Genomic DNA, 24013 nt, shown 5'->3' with positions numbered 1-24013 from the left:
CTCCTGTCTCCTGCATTGGCAGGCAGATTCTCTACCACTGAGCCACCAGGGAGGCCCTGTCAGTTTTCTTGTACATGGGAAAAGCAGAAAATCACTTTCCCTGAAGAGCTTGACTGTAAGATAATTGTGAAACTGGAAGAAGAGGTGCCCAACTCAACCACCCAGAGTGGAGACATTAGGGCACTGAACTTTAAAGTCTACTCTCGGTTTCTAATTCAGTGTTCATTACTTAGACTTTGTGTTTGACTTGACACAGGGCTATAGAGGCAAAAATGGCTCTTTAATGTAAGGTGTGTCGGAGATTGTTACTCCCACTGCAGGAATTCTAGATGACAGCAGACCCCTGAAGGAAATCCTTTAGCTCTGGAGAATTTCATATATAAAAAGAAAAAGAAATAAAAAATTTAAATGCTTTTTACATCAGCCCGCCTTCCCTCAGTTCAGGTAGAAAGTTGATGTCTGTAAACCATTGGTCTTCCTTTGGTCACAGCCCCTATGGGCTACAAGCAGGAGAGAAAGGATCCTTTATTTTAGTCCATCGAGCAGAATTGGCATCTCCTGATTGACACGCTGATTGAGAGCATGTCACTCTGGGAGGCCCCACCCAACACTTACTGAGTCAGAGTCTGCTTTTTAACAGGATCCCCAAGGCTGTTTGAATACACATTAAGAGAGCCCTGGGAAGCACTAGTCTTAATTGATAACTGTGTCCATGCAGTCAACTGACCATTGATCCTCACTTTAAATGATTTCATGGCTTCTTAATGGTTTCTGACTTGGAAATAGCCAAAGGGGAAAAACTGTCTGCCTTTAATGACTGAGTCCAAGTACAGCTTGCCTGCCCTCTTATTTAGAAAAGATTTATATAATGGTAGAAAATGAAAATAAGGTGATAGAATTGGAAGAAATGCCATTTTATATGTATCAGAAAAGCAAACTAGAAAGGATAAAGGGAACTTGCCATATAAACTCCACTTGTAAGGAAATAATCAAGTGGAATGGAGTCTATGCTTCTGCAAGAAGAAATGATTCACCCATATTAGAGCCAGCATCCTCTGGGGAGCAGTAGGGAGGGTCAAACATGAATGCCTGAAACTTCTCAGATTAGCACAGGAAGTTAGGCCTTTCCACCAAGCAAAGCCATAACATTCAGCCATACACATAGCCCTGTATCACGCAGGAAACTGTCCAGAATTTAGACATTCATAGAAAATCTTGAGGAAGCCCAGTACCTACTTCTATCCTACCAGGTCTGTCAAGTTTTTTCTTTATCATCTATCTTTATAAAGATTGGATTGAAAAACGTGATTTTTGAAATTAGTTCTTAATTCTTAAACAGAATTGGCTTATCCTTGAACAGTCGCAAATTGTTGACCTTTTAAATAAAGTTAATACCATCTGAATTTAGTTTTTTAAAGGCAGTCTAAGTAATAAGAGTCTAGCTATTGGTCTGGCTGTTCTTGCTCTGTAGATCTGATCCCACGGTTAGTGCTCACTGTCTATACTAGCCAGGTGTGTGCAGGATTCAGAATAATTCTAGTGTTTGTGAAAGTGGCCAGGAAGAGCTAGGAAAGCAGGAGTGGGAACCCCGGTTAAGCCTGGCGGTTCCATCTCCTTAGGTTTGAATGAGCGGTCAGAATGCTATAGGCACTGCTCCTTACCTTAGAGCTACTTGAGGTCCCCAAGGCAGGGTCTGATTGCCAGAAAAAATTGGGTCAGCTGCCACTCCTGCCGGAGGAGCAGCATGTGCCTCCATTCTGCCTTCCAGATCTCATTTCATGTGCTGTTAGTGGAATCCAAATCACCTCCAGAAGCCTGGAGACAGGAGAGCCTGAGAGCCTCAGCTCCTAGACTTCGTTCTTTGCTGCAGGGAAGAGCATAGGAGGGGGCAGGAATGGGCTCTGAGTGACAGCGTCCAGTGTGGCCTCATGTTGAAGATACCAGCTGACTCTCACAAAGGGGGTACTTTTTTTTTTGTTTTAAACATTCTGTTGATGTGAACACTGAAAGGTAATCATGGGTAAGATGCCAGTTTTACACACGAGGAGACATGTGAGGGAGTGAAATATTATTTCACATTTTAAATAACTTGTTCCAGATCAGACGTGCATTTCAGTGTTACGGGGTTGTCTTGGTTCATAAGCAGCACTCTCTGATCTTTACTGCCCTGTTCTCTTTTGCACTTACTAGTGGAGCATCCTGCGACCATTTGGCATCAGAGGGGTACTTTTGAGGGGGGACCCTGGGATAGAAAAGGCACTTCAGGCTGCACAATTCTAGTATTTCTAGATACTAGAAATAGTGCACTGGAGGAGCATATTCATGGGTGAGGACACTTCCAACTTTAAGAGATTATTCTGTTAATTTAAAGAATTGGGTAATTCTTGTAACATGTAACTGTGGTCTCAACATATTCCCTCTTTTTTTCTTAAGCAGATGAAAAACTCGGAGAACCGCCACGCAGTGAGTTCCCAGTACAGGATGCATTCTTACTACCCGCCTCCTTCCTACCTGGGCCAGAGCATGTCCCAGATCTTCACTTTTGAGGACAGCCCCTCTTACTCGGAAGCCAAAGCGAGCGGTAGGTTTCTGGTTACACAGTCTGGATTTGAGGTGGAGGGGATACTTGCTAGCACTGGGTCTCTGGTCCTCTCAAACAGCTTACCAGTTAGCAGCTCTTGGAAAGGTTTAAAGTACTTAGCTATGGAATGATTTTTGCTTTGGTCGGTTCTCAGTATCAAGTTTTTTTCTTCCGGACACACAGAGCAGTAGGAATAAGAGAGAGACTCCGATCAGAAGCCAAAAATACATTTTCTGGAGGATCAGTATGTAATATCAGGGGCCCTTTAAATGTGGTTAAGTCCTGATATTTTTGGTGGAATGAATCTCTCTGTATTGAAGACTAGTTTTCCAAAACTTTTCCAATGTAAAATTGAAGGTATATTCATCTTTCGCAGGAGGAAATAACATAATAAAACATTTTTGAATACAATAGATCTCAAGAGTTTATGCAGTAGCAATGCAAATAACTCTGATATAATGGCTTGGAAATAAAAAATGACTGTTTAACTGACAGAGCACTTTGAAATATGCAATTCCTCAACTTCAGTTTTAACTTTCTCCCCAGTGTTTACACTGTGATGATAGGTAGATCTTTTATGGCTGCTGTGTTCACGTCCTGTTTTTAAGTTCTTTGTATTTCAGCATCATGTTTTGATCTAGGAAAGTAAGGAGCAGTCACAATTCAGGAAATCAGGGCAATAGTGAGTTGGGAGAGAAACCCACTATTAGAACTTAACTCTGTACTGGACAAAAGAAGCTGGTTTTCTAGATAGCTTGATTCTCTATAAAGAACTGGCTTCTTTGTAAAAATGAGTATTTAGAGAATGAAAATTAGAACCATGCTTTGATTTCCAAATTCAGAACAGTGAAGTCTAGAAAATCTGGAAAAGTTACTCTTTATTTTCCATACTAAATTAAAGGGTTTTGTTAATATGGAATATATAGGTGGAGGAGACAGTGTGAACTATGGAGAGACTGAATCACACATTGTTGATTACACTTTGAGTTTTATTAATCACTTTTTTCAGGAGTGGACAAGCACAATTCTGTTTATAAATATTCATACTATTTAATATTTGCCCATGTGGTCCTTCTTACATGCTGCATTTGATTCTGTAATTTGAATTATAAGATCTTTAAGGACAGGGAACATCTTATATACCTTTTTAGCTGCTGTGATATCTGTTATTCATCAGTTTGAGGGAATGAATGAACAAAGGGATATGATGTGTAGTAAGTATGATTTGTAAGTAAGCTGGGTCTTTAAGAAGACACCATCCCAAAACAAAAGGTCAGATTCCTAACTCATTGTCTCAAGAAGCCAGGGCTCAATTTAGAAATGAAGCAGTTAAAGAAATGTTTGTTCATATAGCAAATTAGGACTGAAACTTACTTTCGAGAAGAAATTGCCTGAGCTCTTTGCTCTAGGAATAATGGAATATTTTTAGAAGCACTGGCATTTCTGGAGACAGAGGTGTAAATTCAGAGCAAGGCAGTAAGACAAAAAGATAAGAGGAAATTTACTAGAGCAGAGAGGAAGGAATTTGGAGAGGCGCAGTAGACATTTGAATTTATGGCAGAAAAGGAAGAGACTCAGAAGGAGAGAGGTTACAGGGGAAAGAAGGAAAAAAAGACAGCCACCCCAGTGTCCATAGTGAGAGACTGGGTCAATAACACCTAAAATCTCCTAGAACTTTTCTGGCGATACGTGTGTTTGAAAGTCTGGTGTGAGGAGACCTCAGGTGTAACCTTCTGGTCCTCCTCTAACTCACTGATAATTAATCAGGAGGGGCAAGCTTCAGACATGAGGGAGATAGCTAGGAAGAAATGCAGTGGAATCTCAGCAATATCTACTTTGAAATTTCCATGGAGAAGGAGAATATGAATTAATAGGAAATCCAAGTCTCAGATTATTTTTTAAAGAAACAGTGGCTTTATAACTTCCAAATATATGGTGTCTTGGGTTTCTACATTGCATGACACTTTCACAGAGCAGGTGGGTAGGGACGGGGAAGGAGAAAGTTATGGATCATTAGGAACACCCCAGGGTCATCTCCTGGGGCATCAGTTTTATTGTTGGCACAGATACAAGTGGGGGCCGTTTACGCCCTCTGGTGAGTGGGGTGAGGCTGGTGACAGGATGTGGGGACAGGGATGGGGCATCAGGATAGTCATTTGTGAGAAGGTGATAGAGGCTGGCTGATTACCAGTTACATTTATCAGTTCTACCAGGTTTGAGTTGAGGTCCTATGGTGGGTTGCATTAACAAATAATGATTTGTAAGTAGTATATCAATTATCCTATGTGGGGACTTATAAGTAATTTGAAAAACAGCCTTCGCAGTAGATTTAACGTTTTGTTTGTAAAGTCTTAAGTATAAATTCATTCACTAAATCCATTTTTCTTTGGTTTCTTTAAAGGTAAGTTTAAACCTCTCTTTGCTATCCAAAGAAATGTGTCCAAGTTCAAGGTTTTCTTATGGTTTTGGTGAAGACTGTAACATGAAAATGAAATGTAGAGAGGGAAGGAATTACAGGGGAAGTTTTACTTTTGCTGTGTTGCTTCTGTTTAATGTTTTTCTTTGCAAAAAGGCTAGGATCCATTCTGTCTCCTTCTATGTCCTGAGAAGTATAAGGACATAGGTCAGAAATGGTGAGGCCTTAGTGTGTAAGACTTCATGAACCATTGCAGGGACTTTGGCTTTTATCTTAAGTAGATGGAAAGCCCCTGGAGGATTTCCAGCAAAGGGGTGACATGTCTGCCTGTGGTTTTTAAAGATCACTCTGGCTCTTGTTTAAGAACAGACTGTAGGGGTGCACGGTAAAGGAAGGGAGACCAGCTGGAAAGCTATTGCTGTAATTCTTGCAAAAGATGGCAGTGGCTTAGTCGGGGTGGGGGTGTGGAAGGGTTGAATTCTAGGTATATTTTGAAGGTAGAAACAAGATTTGGCAATGCATTTGGGATGTGACATAAAGGGAGAAGTGAAGAATGACTAATTTTTGATCTGATCAAGTGGGAACTTGAGGTTTCTACTTACTCGGTCAGGTAAAGAAGTTCATGGGAAAAACAAATTTGCAGGAATTAGGAGGTTAATTATGCACATGTTAAGTGTGCGTCCCTGGTGGCTCAGACAGTAGAAAAATCTGCCTGCAATGCAGGAGACTTGGGTTTAATCCCTGGGTCGGGAAGGTCCCCTGGAGAAGGGAGTGCCTACCCACTCCAGTATTCTTGCCTGGAGAATCGCTCAGAAAGAGGAGCCTGGGAGGCACCAGTCGATGGGGTTGAAAAGAGTCGGACACGACTGAGCGACTTTCACTCAAGTGTGAGATGTACATAATTCATCCAAGTGGATCATCAAGTTAGGGGTTGGATGAATGAAGTCTGAGGTTGAGGGGAAGTATCACTGCTGGAAATAACACTTGAGAGTTTAGTGTGTAGGTGTTATTTGAAGTTAATATGGTAGGATCACCTGGAGAAGTGAGTGTAGACAAAGAATAGAGGACCGAGGATTGAGCTCTAAGGCCTGCCAAGGTTGAGAGGTTTGGTGGGTGAGCGGGACCAGCAAAGGGTAGAGCCAGGTAGGTGCCTTCTCCTGCCCATGAGGTAGGATGAAGGTATCTAGGGAGGCAGGGAAAGAAAGCATTTCAGTGAACCAGCTAAATAATGCTGATAGATCAGATGAGGACTGGAATTGACCATGGGCTGTTGAAAGGTAGAAATGATCAGAATGATCAGTGGCTTGATGAGTGGCCAGTGTGGTGGGGAGGTGGGGACCAAAGCCTGACTGTGTGTTCAAGGACACATGGGAGAGAAGCATCCGGGCAGTGAGTGTAAACAGCTCCTGAAGGAGTCTTACTGGGAGGGGAGCAGTACCTGGAGAAGGTGGTGAGTTCAAGGAAAGTCCTTTCTTCTTTTTTTAAAGAAGGAGGTTGTTATAATAGGTTATATTAAGATAAGCTGGTGTGGGGTGTGTTGGGGGGGCACAACTGTCCAGGATAATAGCAGTGACTCTTGAATAAGCAAGGTGTGGGGGGATCCCCAAGGACACCCCCTCATAGGGCAGCGGTCCCCAAGGTACGGGCTGGGCATGTTTTGTCACTGGTCTAAGAGGAGATCAGCAAAGGAATTAAGAGTAAACAAAAACTTTACAGCAACTTGACAAACCAGTTCTATCTATTGAACAATGAAAATATTGGGGCTGGTAGATTTTGTCCTTCACTTTCCTAGAACTTCATTTTTACCTTGAAGTAAAACCCACCTGAATTAACCGTTAACCGTCTTAAAGTGCACACTTGAGTGGCATTTAGCAGGTCTCAGGATTGGCCACTTTCCCCTGCGTAGTTTCACGTCACCTTCATCCCCACAGGGAGCCCGGTACCCACGAAGCCAACTCTCTGCATCCTCCTTTCCACCGTCCCTGCTAACCACTAGTTTGCTTTCTTGTTTCAGTGGATTTACTTATGCTAGATGCTCTGTGTAAATGGAAGCATAATATGTGGCCTTTTGAACTGTCTTCTTTCAGTTAGCACAATTTTTAAAGCTCGTACAATTTGTAGCATGTATCAGTACTTCATTCCTTAGGATAGCCTAAGTATGTGTGTGGGTATACTGTATTTTGTTTATCTGTTAATGGATATTTGAGTTGTTTCCACTCTTTTTTGGCTGTTGTTAATAGTACCGCTATGGATATTCACATACAAGTCTTTGTTTGAAGATTTGTTTTTAGTTCTTCTGGGCATATATACCCAGGAGTGAAATTGCTAGATCATACGGTAATTCTGTGTTTAATTTTTTGAGGAGCCTCCAAACTGTCCCCCACACTGGCGATACCACTTCACTTTGCACCACAGTGTATGAGGGTTCCAGTTTCTCTAGCTAAAAAACACACTATTTTCCAGTTTTTGCATTATGATTCTAGAAATTCATTTTTATTGTATTTTATAAAAGCATCAGATTGTGGCAGACTGGAAACTGGAAAAAGGATTTCAACAGAACAGGTCCCTCCTTGCAGATAATTTGAAAAATACTGACCTACTGTCCCAGGTGGAGGGCTGGTTTGTTTATGTATAAGAGTAGCCAGGTCAGAGTAACAGCTGCAAGTTGTTTAGAAGGTGGTGATAGGAGCATTCTGGAAATGATCCATCCTCAACTTGGAATAAAAAGGCAGTTTCCACAGTAATACTGCTGTGTTAATAGATGCACACACGTCTGCAAGTAGGTGGCATTTCATATCTGTGAAGGGGTTAGTCCTCAGTCCTGTCTGACTCTTTGTGACCCCATGGACCACAGCCTGCCAGGCTCCTCTGCCCAGGGAATTCTCCAGGCCAGAATACTGGAGTGGATAGCCATGCCCTTCTCCAGGGGATCTTCCCAACCCAGGGATCGAACCCAGTTCTTCTGCATTGCAGGCAGGTTCTTTACCAGGGAAGCCCCTTCATATCTGTAAACAGGCATTTTTCTCTACGTATTGACTGCTTGAGTAAGTTCTTAAGAGTATATGTGACTGGCCAGCATTTTCAAAGAGGTTTAGATTTAAAATGGTAAAGGTGAAAATACTTAGATATTTTTGTCTGCAGTCTTACGGGCTCAATTTGAAAGTCAGAATTGTTGCATCCTGTGTCTTCTGGGTCTTTGGCCTCTTCCAGCTCAAAGAAGTGACAGGCTCCTTTGCAAACCCACCCTTCCTTACATTCAAACTCTGCCTTTTTTAGGAGACAGAAACACAGTTGAGGTGCTTATTTTCTATAATGAGCTGTTTATGTAAAAGTCCTCGGACACACATAGGACAGAGCTCAGCAGCTCTGTGAGGCCAGGGGCAGAGCGTTTACAGTTAACCCAAGGTCAGCTGGCCAAGGTCAGGAGAAAGGCCTCCTGAGTTGAAGGCCTCATGTTCCTTTGTGATGTCTGGGCAGCTCGCAGAGGCCTCTGTGTCCCCAAATAGGGTTTTCTGAATGCATCCGGCACCTACAGTATTGTAGGCCAAATCTAGAAGTGCCTGATTTCACTGATGGCATATGCTACTTTCCCCACAAGTCGGCGTGACTAAACGTGAAGTGGTTGAGCTTTCATTCCACAGAACGAGCTTTCTTGATGTTGTGCATCAGAGTTGGATTTTAGCAAAAGATGATGAGGTTGAGCCTCCCTGTCTTTCAGGTGAGAACAGTCAGGTGACACACAGGCTTCTGGGGTTCTTTTTTTTTTTTTTTGGCTGCATGGCTTGTGCAGGCTCTCATCAGTGGGAGTGCAGAGACCTAACCTCTGAACAGCCAGCAAATTCCCTTCTGTCTTTTCTGACAACTTCTTTTCCTTCCTCCATGAGACAAGAGAGTGCTGATGGGATGTTGACATGTCTTCTGTGTAGCATGCTGCCTTTTGACAAGGCTACCACCAATCTGGAAATAGCAGGTAGTTCCCAGGGCCCAACGTCAGACTGAGGGACGTCAGACTCGCTCATGAAGGAAGAAGTTCACTCACGGCAGCACTTCAGCAGGAGTCATCAGGATGTATCCTCACACACGGAGGACAGGGAGCAAATTCATTCATCTTTGTATTCCTCCAGGTGCCTCCCAAAGTGCCATGCTCTCAGAACTCCTGGGGAGTTTCATGGTTTCTTGTATGAATAAGAAACTGACTTCTGGGTCCTTTCTGCAGGTGTCTCCCTGACCCAGAGTTGGGGATTCTGATAAAGCACTTGGTTAAATAAATAGGTCATGGAAAAACATGGGGTGCAGCCCCCCAGGCTGCAACATATCCTGGATTTATATCATGTAAAATCTTCTCTTTGGAAAGCTTGAATCTTGAAGACTTAAGTCTTTGAATGTGATGGATTTTTGATTAATGACAGCCCTGCATGAGAAGTCAAGAGAGGCTTAATCTCTCTTCAGGCCATGAGAGGCTTGGTGGAGTTGCAGGCAGGATGCTGTACTACCTCTGAGTCAGTTTGTAGAGCTGAAGAAGAGTTGCAGACATAGGAGCTCAGCTCCCGGAACCACTTCCCTGGTGTTCTTTCTGCTGGTGAATCCTGTGGTTTCTTCTTCCCTCTTTCCTTTTTTCATAAACACGTAACTCTCATACTGTCTGTAACACCACGCCGTGTGTTTTGTGGGGATAGCGCATTTAAGTCTTTTGGTCGTAGTATTATGCCCATTTAGCAGATGAGGACGCTGAGACATGGAGACAATGTCTGTGAAGTAGGAAAGAGAAGGGTTCCTCATTTCCTGCCGCAGGTAGAAAAGCTGAGGAAAGTGATGACTCAGCTGCTCAAAACCCCCAAAAATAGCCTTGAAAAACTAACAGGGTATCAGGTGTGGTATTTACATTACTATTTCTAAAGCTGAAGGTAAATTTCAAAACATGTTTATCTCCTGATTAACATGGTAAAGTCAATGTTTGATTTTGTGGTGATATTTGAGTTTTTTTATTTAACAGGAGGGATAGTGCAACAAAGTGCAATATTTGACAAAGGCAAAGATTACAAAATTAAATAGCTAATTATTAGCTTTGAAATATAAAGTGCAAATAGAAAAACGCTTTTTAAAAGTTTTTTTCCCCCTCCGTGGACATGATTATTATTTTAAAATTAGTGTGAATAAAAGGCTTGTTGATTTTCCCCAGGTAATTTTTTTCCCCTTTGGCTGTGCCTGTGGCAAGTGGGATCTTAGTTCTCTGGCCAGGGGTCAACCCATGGCCCCTGCAGTGGAAGTGAGGTACCCTAACCACTGGGCTGCCGAGGGAGCCCATCCTTAGACAACTTTTGAGGGAAATAGTATTTTATATTCTGCATAGTTGGTCAGTGGCTTCTCATGAAGTGGATTTTATATTTTTGGTTTGTCTTTTAAATACAGGGCACTTTTGCTGAGGCCTTCCTTTGGGCTAAAGATTGCAGTCAGTAGGGAACAGAGAGAGCAGAGCTCTGGAAAGCACAGTTTTAGGAACTCCCAAATGTCCTGAAAGAACCAGGTTGAACACCATGACGAGACACTGCTGGCCCGTGTTTTCAGGGCCCATTTTATCTTGATGGGCTGCAGGTGTGACGTCAGGCCCCTGCCTGACTGCTCGGTGCAGGGAACCCCATCCATCTGTGGGCACATCACACCCCATCGAGTTTGCTGATTCTGTTACTCATTCAGTGACCACTTGTCTTTAAAAATCCTGGAGAGGCAGCGCTAACATGGGTGTGAGCTGGGATGGACAGTAGCTGCCCTGGGCAGAGTGTCCTACGTGATCATGCATGAGATTTCCTCACTTCAATCTGACTTGACTCGGCTGGGCCTCAGCAATTTTTCTCGGGCACAGTGTGGAGTAACTCTGGAGTTTATGTTCCCTCCGCAGCTCCTCAGAGGCCCAGCCCAGGCCAAGTACAACTTGAATAACCTTCAGGAAAGCTGTGCTGTCCTTCTGTCGGCCGCTGTCTTTGAAAATTGCCTCCAGAGTTAGTGAGCAGGAACAGTTAAGATTTACAAACAATGATGAAGCTTGTCATGCATCTTTCACCATTCATCATCCAGGTGCCGTGCCTGGGCGGTGAAGTGTTCTTCATAAAAACCAGCTCAGTGTGAAATACACCTCGCTGCAGTGTTTACTGCTCTGAAGCTCGTCAGCGGCCCTTTATAGTAAATCCAGATTGCGATGTGACATTACAGTATATCATTGCCCGGCGCGGTGGGGTTTACACTGCGAATGAGTGCAGTGCACACCAGATGAGGTGTCCAAATTGAGTTATGTCAGAATTTGGCTGTTATATGGGGATAGCTTTTGTTTTCCGAACACTGAAAGTTAGCTTTATATGTATTTATATTTATATATAGGCATATACTTCCCATCTTGCACGTATACATGGGTATACAGTATATGCTGGGGTCAGGTTCCAACTGGGCTTCTTCTGCTGTAAAGAATGGTGACCGGCTTTTATGTCCCTTCCAACTGTTGTTCACTGAAATTGGCATCAGCGGAATCTTTGGGGGAAACTAGAGTAGATGGTTATTTCATGATAGAGGTGGTTTCATTTTTCTGTGTGTAAAGTGGTCATATTTTCCATTCTCTCTAACACAAAAGGGCTCCTCTCTCCTGGGATTATGGTGGTACTGGAATGATCCCTTGGCAGGAGGATGAAGAGAGGAAACGACACACGACTGGCCTGTTGGTCTGAACACATGCACTTGGAGGAGGGCTCTGAAGTCCGTTGCTTGTTTATTATTTTTTAGTGGGTATCAAAATCCTAGTGCTGCCTCTGTTATCTTGAAAAGCGCTGCTTCCAGGAGAAGATTTATGGTGTTTTAGCTGAAATCGGCAAAATAAAAGAGCACGCTGAATTTATTGCATGATCGGGTTTATTTACATTCACCCTAAAAGCGCCGATATTAAAAATGAGCTCCATAAAAAAATAATATTCAGAGATAACAGGAGGCCCTGCAGTCCCACGATCATCTTCTTAACACGCATGTTTTTAACTTTGCTCCTCAGTGTAGCAGGGTTGTCAGGAGAGCCATTGGTGTGGTCTTCACACACCTGGCAGTGCACTGAATCCAGGGCCTCTCCCTTCTGTACCCCAGATCTAGGGCAGGGGTCCCCCCGTTCTGGATGCAGAGGTGAATATAGTCCTCCCAGCAGTGTTCTCCGCTCTTCTTCCTGGATGTGTTCCCTCTTGGTTGCAGGGTTTCTTACTTGGGATGGATTAATGGTGCCACATCTGAGCCTCCCGAAGCGGCACAGGACACTGTTGCAGGTGTGCAGTGCCGGCCCCTGGGGAGGGATGGGACGGAAGCCTCCCACTGACCACGATGCCCAAGGAAGGAGAGAGCAGTCGCTCGTCGGCCGAGTGCCGTCGCTTCATTAGGGCTATGAGATCAGCACAGGTGTCCCGTTAGGGTTAAATGTCACATAATGTCTGTGGTTTATTTTAATGTTTAATGTATGTCCACAGTATTTTATTATGTTAAAAATTATTTGTGTCTGAACCTGGCAACCTTGGGCTTCACCCGAGTCCCTGTGAACCACTGTTTTCTGGCAGTGGGGTAAAAGGCAGAAATGAACGGTGGACGGAGGAGAGCAGTACCTTCACTAAGCATATTCAGCAGTTTTAAGAGTTGTTTCATTTGTATTTCTACAAAAATAGTACAAGAGGCAGTGCTGATCATGCTCAGAATGCTTTCCTGTTTTGGTTGAAGCTCTTTATGGGTTTCTCCATGAAAAATTTCTGGATTATAAATTCTCCTTGCGTATGTAAACTGTATTGTATCTTCCTCTGTCTAGGTAATTTATAGGTCTGGATGTTTCTTTTATCATATTTCATAGGCCAGCTCCGTTAATACAAGAGGAAATAAAAATGAGCCCACTGCTGCTTAGACTCAAGATGGAAATGTATAGTTTTTGTGAATGTGGTTCAGTTGCCCCTTCTATCTCTACCGGACATTACAGTGAGTTTTAAACAAAACCAGCTCCTGTCTCTTTCTTGAGACCTCCCTACACCACACCAGGATGTGAACCAGGGACTCAGCCAGTAAACAAGTGGTAAATTCATGGAGTGCCGATTATGTGTTTGTGGCCCTAGCATTATGCCCAGAGGATGAACTGTGGCCCAGAACATGCTGCAGTGATGCCTAAGTGTCACCATATCTTGGGGACATAGGCCCTTCCTTTCGTGTCCAAAGTAGAATAGTCTTGCCTCTGAGCCTCTGCAAGGTGTGCAAAGGAGCAGCCATGTGCCATGCTCTGTTAGCGTTTTCCAGACTTGGTTGATGACTTTGCCATGAACCTAAGAGAACGTTTCCTTCTCCAGTTAAAGAAGCCAGGATCACAACCAGACTCTGGATAGGTATGCTACATACACAGCCCTTGCCAGGCTTGCTTCCTGTTTCTTATATGGCTGTAGAGGTGGGATCGCAAAGGAGAAAATGAAAGATATGCCCATCTGAATACAGAGTACCAAGGAATAGCAAGGAGAGATAAGAAAGCCTTCCTCGGTGATCAATGCAAAGAAATAGAGGAAAACAATAGAATGGGAAAGACTAGAGATCTCTTCAAGAAAATTAGAGATACCAAGGAACATTTCATGCAAAGGTGGGCACAATAAAGGACAGAAACCATATGGATCTAACAGAAGCAGAAGATATTAAGAAGAGGTGGCAAGAATACACAGAAGAACTATACAAAAAAGACCTCAATGACCCAGATAACCACGACGGTGTGATCACTCACCTAGAGCCAAACATCCTGGAATGTGAAGTTAAGTTGGCCTTAGGAAGCATCACTACAAACAAAGCTAGTGGAGGTGATGGAATTCCAGCTGAGCTATTTTAAATCCTAAAAGATGATGCTGTGAAAGTGCTGCACTCAATATGCCAGCAAATTTGGAAAACTCAGCAGTGGCCACAGGACTGGAAAAGGTCAGTTTTCATTCCAGTCCCAAAGAAAAGCAGTGGAAAAGAATATTCAAACTACCACACAGTTGTACTCATCTCACATGCTAGCTAAATACTCAAAATTCTCCAAGCCAGGCTTCAACAGTACGTGAACCGAGAACTTTCAGATGTTCAAGATGGATTTAGAAAAGGCAGAGGAACCAGAGATCAAATTGCCAACATCCACTGGATCATCGAAAAAGCAAGAGAGTTCCCAAAAAACATCTACTTCTGCTTTATTGACTTAGCCAAAGCCTTTGACTGTGTAGATCACAGCAAACTATGGAAAATTCTTCAAGAGATGGGAATACCAGACCACCTTTCCTGCCTCCTGAGAAATCTGTATGCAGGTCAAGAAGCAACAGTTAAAATTGGACATGGAACAACAGACTGGTTCCAAATTGGGAAAGGAATACATCAAGGCTGTATATTGTTACCTTGCTTAAAATGTATATGCAGAGTACATCATGTGAAATGCTGGGCTGGATGAATCAGAAGCCGAAATCAAGATTATCAGGAGAAATATCAATAACCTCAGATATGCAGATGACACCACCCTTATGGCAGAAAGTGAAGAAGGACTAAAGAGCCTCTTGAAAGTAAAAGAGGAGAGTGAAAAAGCTGGCTTCAAACTCAACATTCAGAAAACTAAGATCATGGCATCTGGTCCCATCACCTCATGGCAGATAGATGGGGAAACAGTGGAAACAGTGACAGACCATATTCTTGGGCTTCAAAATCACCACAGATGGTGACTGCAACCATGAAATTAAAAGACACTTGCTCCTTGGAAGAAAAGCTATGACCAACCTAGGCAGCATATTAAAAAGCAGAGACATTACTTTGCCAACAAAGGTCTGTCTAATCAAAGCTATGGTTTTTCCAAGAGTCATGTATGGATGTGAGAGTTGGACTATAAAGAAGGCTGAGCACCAAAGAATTGATGCTTTTGAACTTCAGTGTTGGAGAAGACTCGTGAGAGTCCCTTGAACTGCAAAGAGATCCAGCCAGTCAATCCTAAAGGAAATCAGTCCTGAATATTCTTTGGAAGGACTGACGCTGAAGCTCCAGTACTTTGGCCACCTGATGAGAAGAACTGGCTCACTTGAAAAGACCCTGATGATGAAAGATTGAAGGCAGGAGAAGGGGACAGCAGAGGATGAGATGGTTGGATGGCATCACCAACTCTCTGGACATGAGTTTGTGCAGACTCCAGGAGTTGATGATGGACAGGGAAGCCTGGCGTGCTGCAGTCTATGGAGTCGAAGAGTCAGACACGACTGAGCAACTGAATTGAACTGAATACTAACTGAATATTGTACTAAACTGTAATCTTTAGTACTGACAAAGTTGTACTACCCTCATTGCTAATTCCTAAATATTTCCATCATCCTCAAAAGAATCTCCATGTGGAGTCACTCCTCATTTCCACCCCCCTCTCAGCGCCTAGACACTATTATTCTACTTTCTGTCTCTATGGATTTGCCTATTTCTGGACATTTCTTATGAATGGAGTCATAATACGTAGCCTTATATATTTGACTTTTTTCACTTAGCATAATATTTTTGAGCTTCATTCAAAGTAAGGCATGTAACAAGGTTTCATTCTTTTTTCTAGCCAAGTAACACTTCAATATATGAAAAGGCTTAGTTTGTTTTGAGTTCCAAACGTATTGCAGGTCCTGGCAAAACTGTTAAACCCTAAGATTCTCAAGGGGAAATACTTGTTTTATATCATTCTGTTAAACTGTTTATCTCATTCTGTTAAACATCTTTGAACTCGCCACATGAATGTCTGTAATGAGTAGAACCTACTGTTTGAAATCAAATGACACTTGTAACTGTCATGCCTAGGTTCCCTATACCCAGCCCACCAGGTCGTGTGATTTTCCTGTTTTATATTAATACTATTTACACTAGTCTGCTAGGGCCGCTGACACAGAAGAAGGCTGGATGGCTTAAGAAACAGAAATTCACAGTTCTGAGATGTAGAAGTCTGAGATCAAGGTGTCATCGGGGTTGGTTTCTGGTGAGGCCCCTCTTCTTTGGTCTTTCCTTTGTGTATGCAGAGAGAGCAAGCTCTGATTTCTTTTCCTTCTCTTATAAGAACACTAGTCCTGTCAGGCTAGGGCCCTACCCTTAAGACCTTCCTAGGTAGCTTCATTTATGTTCCTAAAGGCGATGTCTCTAAATACAGTCACATTGGATGCTAGGTCTTCAGCTTATTAATATAAAGGTGGGACACAAAGCTTAGTCCGTAACATTGTTGAAGGGTTTAATGTCTCTGAACGTCTTCCTCTTCTTGATGAGGTTCCTGGGAAGTAGAAGGATGCTGATGTCAGGGGGCCAGTGTGTATAGACTGAGTGGAGAGTCTTGTCTGGTCTTACTGCCGACTGTCTAACATCTGCTGCCCGTTCACTCACTTCCCAAGCTGTCCAGCATGCTGACCCCAGCTGGTAGCAGGCCCTCATCTACAAGCTGGGTCCCCAAAGCACAGAGGTTTTTAGAGATGTAAAATGCCACAGTTAGGCACATCGCACTCACCCAAAGCACTTCTTTTCCAGATTGTTGCTTTTCTTTTTCTCATCCCTCCCTACTTGGTTTCTTCTTTCTCTCTCTATGAATTTGGGGAAAGAGTTTCTGATTCCTTGCAATTTTTGCCCTTGAAGTGGTCTGTAACCTTAAACAATTAAAACCCTGACGTACTGCTACAAATTAGACTCTGCCACTTTTCCTGGCAAATAGGCAGATGAGAATTAGGGCCTTCCTGCCTAGCGAAATGAATGAGAAAGTATTGCACTGTTTCCTGATGTTAATATGAACCAATCCAAAGGTTGCTTCATGGTAAACTTGAGGTTAGTATTTATGAATTAGTTAATGTCCCTTACAGATCAACCAAATAGAGAAAATAATCTCTTACTTTATGAAGCACTTTGACGTACATCATCTTGTTTAATTCCAACAACAATCTTCTTAGGTAATAAGAGACTTTTTTTTCTTGACACCAGTTCTAACACAAACTGGGTGTCCTGCCATTCAGTCCAGTTTTAATACTGAGTATCTGGAGTTAGCCGAGACCCCGTGGGTTAAGGGCTCTCAGTCTCACAAGACTGCTCCCACTTCAAACGCCAGCCATAAATGGGGTGCTCAGGCTGCACACATTTCTGTCTGGGCCATTACAAATGTGGGGGTTCCCACGACTTCTCCTTGGGTTTGATAATTCACTAGAATGACTCACAGAACTCTGGAGGGGACTTTACTTTCTGTTACTATTATGAGTTTATTGTAAAGGATATAACTCAGGAATGGCCAATGGAAGGGATGCCTAAGGTGAGATATGAGGAGAGGGTGGGGAGCTTCTAAGCCCTCCCAGCACCCCGATGTGCTCACCAGCCAGGAAGCTCTGAGAAGCCCAATCACTGAGGGGTTCTTAGGAAGGGTTCATTACTGCATATGAGTGGTTATATCATTGGCCATCGGCGATTAGCTCAATCTCCAGCCCCTCTTTCTCCCTGGAGGTTGCGGGATAGGGCTGGACGTTCCAGGCTTCTCGTCAGGGCTGGGTTTTCCTGGTGCTCAGCCCTCACCCTGCGTCTATGAGTAGCCCTCATCCTAAAACCATCTAGCCCACCAAGAGTCACCCATTAGAACACAGAGGCTCCTATCACCCTTCTTACTGCAGAAATTCCGTGGGTTTTCAGAGCTCTGTGGGCGTCCCTGATAGCTCAGTTGGTAAAGAATCCACCTGCATTACAGGAGACACAGGTTCGATTCCTGGGTCACGAAGATCTTCTGGAGAACGGGTAGGCTACCCACTCCAGTATTCCTGGGCTTCCCTTGTGGCTCAGCTGGTTAAGAATCCACCTGTACTGCAGGAGACCTGGGTTCAATTCCTGGGTCGGGAAGCTCTTCTGGAGAACAGGTAGGCTACCCACTCCAGTGTTCCTGGGCTTCCCTTGTGGCTCAGCTGGTTAAGAATCCACCTGTAGTGTGGGAGACCTGGGTTCGATGCCGGGGTTGGGAAGATCCCCTGGAGAAGGGAAGGGCAGCCCACTCCAGTATTCTGGCCTGGAGAACTCTGTGGTCTGTGTAGTCCATGGGGTCACAAAAAGTTGGATATGACTGAATGACTGTGGCTTTCACTTTCACTTTCGGGGCTCTGTGCTGCCAACAGGGACCAAGTCCAAATACCGTTCTGTGATAACATGGGTTGGTAGAGCAGATATCAGTGGCCCTGTTTAGGGAAGAGGACTCGCTGTACAGACAGCATAGGTGGCAGCCGACATGAAGCTGGGTGGTCTTCTCTCCGATTCAGTGTCTCTCTGGTTCACTTTCAACCTCACCCTGTCCCACAGGATTGCAACCTTTGTCTTCAGCCCTCTGCCTTAGACCTGCCGCAGCTAGTGCAGGAGCCCCTGGGCACGTAGGCCTGTTTATGTTTAAATTAATTAGAAGCCTCCTGCCTCTGTCACACTGGCCACATTTCAGGTGCTCAGTAGCTGTCTGGGGCTGGTGACTACCGGGCTGGATAGGGCAGAAGGAGCGGTTTCCATCCTCAGTTCTGTTGGGCAGCGCTGTCTCAGACAGTTATGTGAAAGCTGTTTTGTTAGGACTTTTAGAGCAATGAGGTGGGGTGACATAGCCTTTAAACCTAAGATAAAAGAGTGACACAATGACCACAAGTTCATCAGACACACTTTAAAAGTCTTTTGTGGGCGCATCAGCGCTTATTCAAATGGCCTGTCAGGTTGAGGAGAAATAATTGACTTGGACTGACTGAACTCTGATAAAGTGTGAGTTGATCTTTGGGTCTAATTGTGGTGCGTGCTTTTGTTTTGTTTGTTTTAAATAACATGGAAGGACGTAAACTAGAACCTGGTTGGTCTTAGTCCAGGAATGATAGTGCTTGCCCAGGGCGGAAAACCTGTCTCATGGGCGTGGGGCAGCATGTGAGTCTTGGTCCTTGCCAACGATTGCTTATGGTAAAACCAGGAGGGTCAAATGGCACTGATCCCTTCTCAGATACAGCAGTTTCAGATACTGTTTCCCATTCCTTGGGGTGCCTTTTTACACTGTTGGTTGTGTGCTCAGATGCACAGATTTGTAACCGTGATGAAGTCCAGTTTGCCTGCTTTGCCTTTTCTCGCCTATGTTTTTAGTGCCATGACCAGTAAATCATTGTCAAATCCAGTGTCACGAAGCTTTCCCCAATGTTTTCTTCTAAAAGTTGGGTTTGGACCTGCTTTGAGTTAATTTTTATATATGGCGTAAGATAAGGGTCCAGCTTCATTCTTTTGCGTGTGGATATCCCAACCCCATTTATTGAAAAGCCTGCCCTTTCCTCATTGAACAAGGCAGAAGGGGAAAATGGTGAGAGAGTCAAAGTTTGACCCTTGCCTGTGGCTTTTTGTCTGTGATCATCAGAGAAGAGTAGGCATTGAATACTGAATGCACAGCACAGGCCTACCCTTGGCATTGATGATCCACCTGGATCTCCGTACGTGCGTGTGTGCAGAGTTGCTTCAGTCGTGTCCTTCTGCCAAACTCCTCTGCCCATGAGATTCTCCAGGCGAGAATCCTGGAGTGGGTTACTGTGCCCTCCTTCAGGGGATCTTCCTGACTCAGAGATCGAAGCTGCGTCTCTTACACCTCCTGCGTTGGCAGGGGGTGGATCTCCGTGGTAAGTAGATTTCCTGGGGCTATTTTTTACTTTTGTTTACTTACCTCTCCCTCCTATTTCTACTGTATCCCCCCCCCTCCCCCTTAAAGTGCTGAAATAAAGACTAGGATAACAGGGGAAGGGGATCCTTCCACAGTCAGGACCCTAGTGGGTAACGCTGTGAGAGCAGAAATGCACGTAAAACTGGCTGATTTTCCATTTTTCTGCTTGGAAATAAAGTTTTTCTAATAGAAAGGGACAGACAAATGTTAATTTTTATAATACTCCGTTTTAAGGGGTCATCTGAAGCTGCTTGCCAGTGAGAGATGGCAGAACCTCTTTGAGTGAGCCCCAGTGGGAAAGCTATGGAATCCTTTTGTGTCCTTAGGAATATTCCCAAGGCAACACTTCTGGAGCTGCGAGCAGATAAATAAGCAAAGACGGTGAATGAGAATGCCAGACTGGTTGGCTGCAGCCCAGAGTTGTCAATCACCCCTTAATGTTTACAGGAGCAAAAAGTCAATGTGTAGTTGTTTTAATTTGACACACTCTTGGGTTGAGAGTGTAATTGCTGGGGGGAACAGTTAAGTGGCTGTGTGCCTTGTCAGTTTGTCTGGGTCTGACTCCCGTGCTGAGTGCTTTCCTGATGAGCAATAGATTGGGTTAAATACAGACGTAATTGCTCACTTCCGCATATTGGTCCGCCATGCCTTGCACTACATTTCTCTCAGCACTTGCCTGAGGCTGTTGGGGTTTATGCTGCAAAGAGAGTCCGTATGCTCATTTTCATGAATCACTGTCGATTTTTGAAAAGCAGTTGTTACAGTGCTAAGTGGAGTGTAATAAATTGCACCCCCTCCAGACCCACTGGAGTAAATCAGAACTGCTTATATCCATCCAAGTGGTCTTTTGAGTATAAATGACTTTTTGTTTACTTATCAAACCAAATATTGTCTCCAGGAAATGGAGGCAAATGATTTGCTTATTGTTTAATCCTGTGGATTACATTTTGCTGCGGTTAAACCAGAGAGGAAGTTCCATATATAGTTTGTTAAGAAATATCTCCCCGTGGAGTAAGTGAAATTATTCCAAAGTCATTTTCAAGACCAATTCTGGGTGTTAACCTTGTCTCCAACCACTGCTTAAAATGTGCCAAAAAGGCAGTGAGCTCTGAAAAGAGAGTGTGGTTTCTTGCCCAAGAAATTTCTAAGCAAAGAAACTAAATTTGGGAAAGTGTGTTTGTCTCTTTGAATTCCTTGGCTCTGCTTCTTTCTTCTTTTCTTCATTCCTTCCTTCCTTCTTTTCTTATGACTCCACTGGGTCTTTGTAGCTGCACACGGGTTTTCTGTAGTTTCCGAGAGCGGGGTCTCCTCTCGTTAGGGACCACGGGCGTTAGGCACTGGGGCTTCAGTTGTTTGTGGCGCATGGGCATGGTTGCTCTGCAGTGTGTGGGATCTCAGTTCCTGAACCACGGATCGAACCTGTGTCCCCTGCATTGGCAAGTGGATTCTCAACCACTGGACCACCAGGAAAGTCCTTGGCTCTGCTTCTTCATGAAGGAGGTGTGCTACACGGTACTTACATGTTCTGATAGCTGAGAGAAAATGGTGGATGTGGCTGTATTCATTGCTTCTGCAACTTACAGTGACCAGAGGTCTGTGAGTCTGTGCTTGGGATGCAGATGTTACTGAGTTTGATCATGGTGGCTCTATTATGAAATCTGTTTCACATGTAGCACTGGTTGGAAGAACCATTTCAGGATTTTCTTTTCTTTTTTTTTGGTTGGGCCGTTGTCTTCTTTGACTTACCTTTCCCATGGGACTTGCCAGGCACATTAATAATGTCTGTCTCAGTGACTCACTAATAACCTTTTATTTTTATTATACTTTTCCTTTATGCTAAACACAGATAACAAAACTTGCCACTTTAAACATTTCAAAGTGTAGAATTCAGTGGCATTAAGGGCATTCACAATGTCATGCAGCCATCTCAGGTTACTCTAGAGTTGAAGACAATCACTGATCTGGGAGGTGCTAGGGTGGCGGGGTTGTCAACTCCAGGTGGCCCTTCTAACCCACACTGCCCTGCATTGGGTGAAAGCCACGGCATTTGAGGGCTACCTCCAGGGTCCCAGGGATACCCCATTCCTCTAAGAACTACATGATGCCTGAGTCCTATTAATGGTTATATCTACTTTCTCATAGTAATACTTTTCTCTTTATATGCTTATTTTCTTGTCTTCATGGTTAGATTTTCTAAAGATTGGTTTTTTTTAATTGGTCCTTTCATATCACCATCATATGAGTTTATTTCTTCACATGTAGATTTTGATTGACATAACTTAATCTGTTCTTAAAGAGATTTTTGAAAATCTTTATGTCTACATGTTTGTTTTATGACCCACAGAAAAAGTGGATATTTGTGGTGATGAGCCAGCTGGCTTAAGAGAAGTTACTCCCCTAAATAGTGTAATAAATACATAGGATTCACACTCAGATCTATCACTGCCTCCTACCCCCTTGTATTATGCTGCTTCACGAGGGATAAAGGGGTCGTCCCAGGTGGTGCTAGTGGTAAAGAACCTGCCTGCCAATGCAGGAGCTGCAAGGAGCTTCTCCATCCCTTGGAGGAGGGCATGGCAACCCACTCCAGTATTCTTGCCTGGAGAATCCCATGGACAGAGGAGCCTGGCTGGCTGTAGTCCATAGGGTCACAAAGAGTTGGACACAACTGAAGCTGCGTAGCAAGTGTGCACAGTGGAGTTTGAGCCTGCTGAAATTCTTAGAAAGGTTACAGTTGAAAGTGCTCCAGGCAGGACCAATTCCAGGAAAGAAACAGAATGATGTCATGTTGGACTTTAGTCATTTCTCCTTCAGTATCCTCACGATAAGTACGAATACTTACCTGGGACTTTTTCTTACTTCTAGTAGCCTACCTACTCCACTCTTACCCATCCCTTTTTTGAGAAAAAAAAAACAACTTGATAAATAACATGGTAAAATAGTATTGATTTTAAGTCTTAGTCCTCTGGAGTATTTGAATTTTAAAAGGACATCAGGGTTTCTTCTGAAGAAATGCATCTTTAATGGTAGAATTTCAAATATTTTGGTCCTTGGATGGCAGGCATGTTTTAAAGACAGACTCTTGTCCCCTGATTTTTAAGTCACTCTTTTATACGTAACCACCTTTTTTGTGTAAAGGGAGCCAAGCCTAACTCAAGCGTGTTGGTGATTGAGGTGGTTTAAATTTGGCTTTATCCCAAATACTATATTTGTGCCCTTATTGTAATATCACACACTTCTATGTCATAAAATAGTTATTTTATGTCTCGAACACAGACATTATAGTATTTTTTTTCTAGTTGTCAGTTGTTTACTTTGCAAGGTGCATGCCTACTCATGAACAGGATAATTTAGTAAACTTTTTGCCTAAAGTACACACCCCATAATGACTAACAGCCCAAGGAATTGTCCTGACCTCTGATAAAGACCCTCTGTGTTTAACCAATGAGGAATAATAATAACATCCACAGCACATTTTATCACTGAATTAGATCTTTTGCAAAGCAGGATTTTCAAAAACCAGAATAGTTTAAATTGGTCTATATGAACAGTATAATTACACTACAGTTAATTTTTTTTCGTACTAGTTTGCCATCAGCCATTTATACTTCCATCAAGATTAAACCTGCTATACAGCTATGTTTTGTACTGTGTTCGTCTAAAAAGTACCGAAGTCAGAGATTTAAGAGAGAGTACTCAAAAATAACTTTGGAAAACAGCTCCTTTATAGACAGACAGACTAGGCATTTTCATCTCTTGTAGCTGTGTTGTCCTTACCAGAGGATCTAGTCTGATAGAATACAGGCCACAACACAGAAAGGAGAAGGCAATTTCACCTGCTTTCTTGTTGACATAGCCTGGGGGACAGGTATGTTTCCACTGGGGCTAAAAATGTGCTGTGCGGTCTTTATTGTAGGAAGAATTGAAGATGTGGCCTCACCATGTAATGGGCACGCGTCCAGGTCTGTGAGGTCATACTGGCAACTGTTGAGATTTACATGAAAAAGCAGTGATTGACACTCTTCTAAGGACTGGATTCGTAGACCGAGTCAGTCGAGACACCAGCGAAATTATAGTGTTAGGAAATTCATTGTGAAAAGTTGGATAAATGATCTGATTTCCACCGAGTCTCCCAACACAATCAGCCATTGACTGTGAGGCAGAGGTTGTCATGTGCCACCCGAAGCTCTCTTCTACAGCAGCATGAAGACAGAATTTGAGCCTCCTATTTAATGCCTGGATCCCAGGGACTGGGATGAGCTTAGTGTGTCATTGACAGAGAAAACGTTAATGTCTGTACTAGGGAAGAAAGGTCTTCACATCTTTCAGG

General features: G+C 43.4%; 1 protein-coding gene across 1 annotated transcript in view; it reads left to right on the top strand.

The window, feature by feature from the left end:
• The window catches only part of DMRT1 (doublesex and mab-3 related transcription factor 1), a 91385-nt gene that overhangs the window by 50481 nt on the left and 16891 nt on the right, over positions 1–24013 (top strand). Inside the window, exon 4 of the mRNA XM_052645321.1 lies at positions 2437–2581. Coding sequence (XP_052501281.1) covers positions 2437–2581 — 145 coding nt within the window. The remainder of the gene's footprint in view (positions 1–2436; positions 2582–24013) is intronic.

This window comes from Budorcas taxicolor, chromosome 8, assembly GCF_023091745.1.
Source record: "Budorcas taxicolor isolate Tak-1 chromosome 8, Takin1.1, whole genome shotgun sequence".
In the NCBI taxonomy this organism is placed as follows: Eukaryota; Metazoa; Chordata; class Mammalia; order Artiodactyla; family Bovidae; genus Budorcas; species Budorcas taxicolor.
Note: the sequence above shows the minus strand (reverse complement) of the source record. Positions and strands in the feature narration are given on the sequence as shown.